The following is a 6,000-nucleotide window of genomic DNA, read 5'->3' as shown; positions in this document are numbered from 1 at the left end:
TCCTGCCCTTCTGCTCCAACCAAAGGCTCGGAGCCCTCTTTATTGTGTCACTCATCCAGTCTTGATAAGCACGGCTAAACGCATTCACTCTCAGGTGCCAATAACTAAGAATAGTTGGAGGTGAATTTGAAATGGTGAGATTCCAGGCATCAGCAAGCTGAAGGCTTCAACAGCAGTATTTGCAGGTCACAAGAGGAGGAAACCGTCACTGAGCAGCAGAACACTATTTGTTCTTCAGTTGTGGGAGAATTGTTCTGCCAACAATCTAGAACTTGAGACATTCCAGTGAGGGTTGCCCTGCCCCATACGGCATATAGTGGAGAAGGGGATGGGCCCTGGAGCCAGAGCACCTGGCTTTTTTTTTTTAAGGTTTTTTATTTATTTACTCATGAGAGACACAGAGAGAGGCAGAGACACAGGTAGAGGGAGAAACAGGCTCCATGCAGGAAGCCTGACATGGGACTCGGTCCCAGGACCCCAGGATCACACCCTAAGCTGAAGGCAGATGCTCAACCCCCAAGCCACCCAGGCATCCCAGCACCTGGCTTTTGAGTGCTGGCTCCACTACTTCCCCACTTGTGACCTAGCAAAGTTCACTTAACCTCTTTGTACCTAAATCTCTTAATAAAATGGAGTTGGTAACAGTGGCACCTTCCTCGTAGAGCTAAGGGGCGTAGATGAGCTTAGCGCTTAGAACAGCACCTGGCATACAGTCAGTGCTATCGGGGTGGGGCCGTTCCCACCAGGCTCCTTGCGGGTGGAGGGGGGGCATGCACCAGTTCCAGTCATCAGTTTGGAACAGCAGACACCAGTGCCCAGCCCAGTACCAGCATGTGGCAGGTGTCAACAAATAGGAGCCCCCTCCTTTTACCTTCATTTTGGAATTGTCTCCAGAGCCAGGTTAGGAACTAGGTAAGAAAACACAGAGAATTCCTCGGCGTGGCTGCTGTCTCTGGGAGCCAGCTAGCAGAAGGTCATTGTGGCTTTGTCTCCACTGAGATCAAAAAGTCCAGCAGTTTCTCTTTCTTTCTCTCTGCCCCTCCCATTGAGCAGCACTCACCGCCCACAGTCCCGGCTGCCTCAGCAGCTATGTTGGCTGGGACATGACCCATTCTCACTTCCAAGTCTTAGGAGACCTGGGGTGCCATCTCCCAGTCTTGGAGTTCCATGAGACACCTACCCTGATGACTCCTCTCCTCCCTGGAGCTTGCCTGAGAGCATCTGTCCTGTAACCAGGAGGGCCTTGACTTATCAGCCGCCAGCCCCTTGGAGTTCCACCCTCCTGCCTCAAGTCCTAGCCTCCTTCCATGAGGTCCCACTGGATGGATTTTTCATGCACCTCCCTCCCTCCCTTCCTCCCTCACATCCTGTCTTGGCGAACTCAAGAGAAGCAGCTGTGGTCATGCTGTGCGTGAGTGAATCTGGGGCATCCCATGCTTAGAGGTAATCCTCTGGGGCTCCTGCCTTCAACCGTGCTTTCTGGAACTGAGCAAAGCCCTGTCCCATGGCTTCATTTCCTGCCATCCTTCTCTGAGGAGACACAAAGCCCAGCCCGGCACATCTCCGGCTGCCCAGCCCTCTGCCCCAACCCAGCCGCTGACCATTTCATCATGTCTTTCATGTCAGACCCGGATCCCAGCACTGGGTCCTGTTTCCCACTCTCGATAAGGGCCACGACCTTGTGTTTTTTTATTCGACAGTCTTGAATCTGTTCCCCCAATCCACACTCACTCCTGGAAGCTGGAAATGAAAGCAGTTTATTTTGTTAATGGGTTCAGAGGAAGGTTTGTGGCAGCAATTAGCAGGAGCGAGAGGAGAGGGAGGGCGAGAGAGACCTGGGAGTCAGGTCCCATAAGAATTCATGGAATAACTCTTGATTTCTTGAGAATTCCCTTGATTTCTTGAGAATTCCCTTGAATGCTTGAGATCCCAGGGCTGGGAGAGACCAAATTCACAGGAGTGCAAGACAGAAGTCACTGTCTGGATCCCAGGGGCCCTACTTCCTCCCTCCCTGGTGGCCTTCAGAGGGGTGGCCTGCGGTGTTCCTCATGCAGCCCTACTTGGGGGCCGATGGGAGTCGGAAGTCCTTGGGGGCTGGCTGTAGGTTTCCAGGGTGCCCGCACGCTGGCATCTCTCAAGGCTGGTTCCAGGCTTTGTGTTCAGAAGGGTGGGTCCAGACCTTGCCGGCTTCTTGGGGTGAATTTGGTTTCTCCTTCTGAACTTTAGAAGAAGGTCCTGTGGGGAAGAGGAAACAGAGCAGACACGTGCAGGCTTTGTGGGTACACGCTCGGCCCAGGGGACACCCTCTCTGGAAGCACGAGGCAGGTCTCAAGCAGCCACACAACAGCCAGAGCCACAGCACGCAAGAGGCCGGGGATGGCAGAAGGGATGCGTGGGATGAGCTAGGAGGGGACCAGAGGCAGGGGGTCTGGGGTCCCTCCCCAAGGAGCAAATGACAAGTGGCAGAAAACATAGAGCCATTGAGAGGCCATACCGGAAGCCATGGCATAGCAGGTCAAGTGTCTCGGGAGCATGAGGCCCTAATGTTTTGAGAAACTTGTACCAGAGAAGTCAACAAGTTCAGCCTTGGGTCTGCCCCAGATACTGCCAGCTGTGGGCCGCAGGGCACGCCAAACACTGGTTCATGGCCACACGCCAGCTCTGTCCATGAGCACAGCCCTGTCATGGAGTGGGAAACACATCCCCAAACTGGGCTGCACAGTGTCCCCCAGAGGACACTGTCCTGGGAGCTGGAGCTAAAGGAAAGAGAAGGCACAGAGGACACAGAGGACAGCTTGGTCCAAGCAGGGCTCAGGCCATGACAAGTCACAACACGACACGAACAACCCTGATAGGCCAGCCCTGGTTCTTTGGACCAGGCTCCATTGCCTCTTAATTGCCCTGGCTCTGCCCAAGCACAGGGGCCCGGTGGAGCAGGGGCTCCCAGAGCGGGGGTGCTCCCCGGGAAGGGAGGCACATTTTGCTGAGGATACCCCTGGGTGGAGATCCAGGCCGTACTCCCCTGGGCTCACTCAGCCCATTGTGCTGGTTTGAGGCACTGTCTGTGCCCAGCAGACCATGGTACTCATGCTCTGTCCTGCTCATATGGGTGCCGCATGGGACCCGTGGCAGGTCTCAAAGCAGCGGTGAGTCAGGACACCAGGTCCCAAGCATGCTACAGACTGGGCTCCCTGAGCAGGAGGGTATTTGAGTAGGACAAAATTCCAGGGTGGCCCACAGCAGGCCTGGATGGTACTTTTGGGGTGGTGCCCTATGCAGCCCTCCAGACACCAGTCCAAAGAACCTGCCAGCACGGGCAGCAGATGGCCACTCCATGCAGCATGGCCAGACAGGGCCCTGCAGCCCGCCTGCCTCTTCACCGTGGGGGGCTGCTGGGCTCCAGCTGCAGGAGGAAGCCGTGTCTGTGCACGGGAGCATGGTCTTCAAGGAACTTTCGGACCGGCTGGGGGCTTTCGGCTGCAGAGGGAAGAGAAGAGCTACATACGCCGAGCAGAGCAGGAAACACAAAACAGGGCTTGGTTATTTCCAGGCAGAGCTCCACCAGACCTTTCCCTCCACTTGCCCCCTGCCTCGGGTCCTGCCTAGGCCCTGGGTCCAGAATTAGCTGCTACAGACCTTGATTTCTCCCAGCTGTGCCCAGAACTCAGTCCGTGAGAGGCAGAGGAAGCAGGTGGGCACGGGCAAGCCGGGGGGTGGGGGGTGAGGAATAAGGGTGTGGGTGGCAGGAAGGTGATGAGGATGGAGGCCAGACACCAGAGAGGCAGAGGGAGCAACAGAGAGAAAGAGAGAGAGAAGAGAAATGGATATACGGTAACGAAGACAGATGAGCACCCACTCAGGCCAGGAATCGAGAAAGCAGGAAAAGGGCAGGTTAAGAGAGAAGAGGGAGACGGATGGAGATTGGGGCAGACGGGAGAGAGAGATTGATGGGGAAGATGCAGGAGAAGGAGAGAGGGAAAGGACAGAGAGACAGGGGAGGGAGAGAGAGAGGCAACGAGATAGAGAGACCCATACAGATAGACCAGAATGAAACAGACGGAGAGACAGACAGAGGGCATCGCAGAGCAGGGTGGACACCAGCCCAAGGCTCCCTGGAGACCCTGCAGGATGGGGCCAAAGCTGTGGTCCTGGCTGCTTAGGGACGCAGCACGACAGACTGCACTACCAGACAGTAAATGACACGGGAATGTTTGAACTGGCTGATGATGGTGCAGGGATGAAGTCCCCAGTGGAGAACCAGAGCTCCCGAGTCTGTCCCAACGTCATCGTTTACTTGGTCGGGGACCTTGACCGTCTCTGGGCCCCAGTTTCCCAAATATACAGAAGAATTCAGACAAGGCAGTCCTGGAGGCGGCCCTGATGATGCTGACGCTGTGACACAGTGACTTCATTCTAGGCTTTTTCTGGCCCGGGAGCAACTAGGATCGATTACTATGAGAAGCAGTGTGCTTGGACCAATCCTTCAGGCTGGGTGAGGGCTGAGGGCGGCCTGGGAGAAGGTGGCCAAGATTCTGGGGGAGGACAGAGAGGAAGCAGAGGGCCACGTGCTGCAGATACTTACAGCTCATCGTCGTACTCCTTGGGGGGACAGACAGCAACAACAAGGTCGATCCAGTCCTGTGGGAAGAAGCCTGTGACTCGGGGACATGCTCAGGGGTTGGTGGCACAGCTTCCCTTGACGCTCCGTACCCATTCCTGGGCACCATGGCTCAGGATCAGCTGGCTGGGGGGGTCGGCCCCGGTGGGGCTGGAGGTCCTTCTGGTGGGGATGGGCCTCACCGTGTAGACCCATGGTCTGGGGAAGCTTCCAGTCTCTGGGGCTTCACAACCATAGAGGCCAAGATTTACAGACCCTTGAAGGACACTAAGTTCCCAAATGCTGATCTGTGGACCAGGGCCAGGGAACAACCTCAGAATCACCTGGGGGATTTCTTAAAACTCTAGACTCACAGACTTGGCTCCTGGAGATTTGGGGTAGGTCCTGAGAAATAGTATTTGTAACAAGCTCTCTAGGTGCACTCAGGCTTAGCTTTCTGACCCTGACACTTGAATCCCCTCAATGGCACCACTGCCATCCTTGGCTTATCCATCATTGTCCACCCTTGGCTTAGGTGTATCCAATAAAAAGTATGTGAAATATCACTGGGCCCCTCTCCCATGCAATAGCTTCTTTTTTTTTTTTTTTTTTAATTTTTTTATTTATTTATGATAGTCACAGAGAGAGAGAGAGAGGCAGAGACACAGGCGGAGGGAGAAGCAGGCTCCATGCACCGGGAGCCTGATGTGGGATTCGATCCCGGGTCTCCAGGATCGCGCCCTGGGCCAAAGGCAGGCGCCAAACCGCTGCGCCACCCAGGGATCCCCATGCAATAGCTTCTAACACTGAGCTGAAAGCTCACCCCAGGACTCCCTCCATCCAATCCAGTTCTGCCCTCAAGAAACACAGAGAACACTTCTGCTCCCTCTACCCTAATACAGCCCTTCAGATAATCAAAGACAGTCATCAGGTTACCCGTGAGTCTTCTCCACATCCCTTCATGTGGGTCCCAGGCCCATCTGGTCAGCTTCCTCGGCACTGAACTTAATACCTCAGGCTCGGCTGCCTGCGTACAGTTGCACAGGTTGTGCATTGCACAACGTGAGAGGACACCATCCACACTGTAGTCTATAGGAGGGTATCCCCTCAGATTGTGCACTGCAGAGCCTGGGAGACCTTATGTGGTGGCCTTGACCCAAGTGGCTAATGAGCACAGATCAGACTACCACCAGACCCTCCTCCATTTTGGGCACTTGTTCTATTAACGCTTTCTAGTAGCCACAGCATTTTTGATTCCTGATCAGTGTGCACTTAGAGAAGACCTTAAGTCTTTTTTCTTGCATGGGTTGCCATACCTGGTCTTCTGGAGTCTATATTTGTGCCACTTGCTTTTTGGACTCAAAGTCAGGAACTGACATTTATTTTTCTGAATCCCATCGTGT

The 6,000-nt window shown here is 54.7% G+C and overlaps 1 protein-coding gene across 2 annotated transcripts in view; it reads right to left on the bottom strand.

Moving 5' to 3' along the window:
- Positions 1 to 1,741: 1,741 nt before the first annotated feature.
- Positions 1,742 to 6,000, bottom strand: part of USH1C (USH1 protein network component harmonin) — a 45,827-nt gene continuing 41,568 nt past the window's right edge. Inside the window, exons 25-27 of one of the 2 annotated variants that reach the window (XM_026008164.2) lie at positions 5,429 to 5,431; positions 4,583 to 4,638; positions 3,249 to 3,497 (exon numbers count right to left, since the gene is read on the bottom strand). In XM_026008164.2, the coding sequence (XP_025863949.2) occupies positions 3,377 to 3,497; positions 4,583 to 4,638; positions 5,429 to 5,431 (180 nt within the window). In that variant the 3' untranslated portion in view covers positions 3,249 to 3,376. Of the gene's footprint in view, positions 2,236 to 3,248; positions 3,498 to 4,582; positions 4,639 to 5,428; positions 5,432 to 6,000 lie in introns of those variants that run through there. The other variant, XM_026008163.2, reaches the window with a different exon arrangement.

The sequence above is a fragment of the Vulpes vulpes genome, chromosome 11 (genome assembly GCF_048418805.1).
Source record: "Vulpes vulpes isolate BD-2025 chromosome 11, VulVul3, whole genome shotgun sequence".
NCBI classification, from domain to species: Eukaryota; Metazoa; Chordata; class Mammalia; order Carnivora; family Canidae; genus Vulpes; species Vulpes vulpes.
The sequence above is the reverse complement of the archived record's forward strand: the minus strand, read 5'-3'. Positions and strand labels throughout refer to the sequence as shown.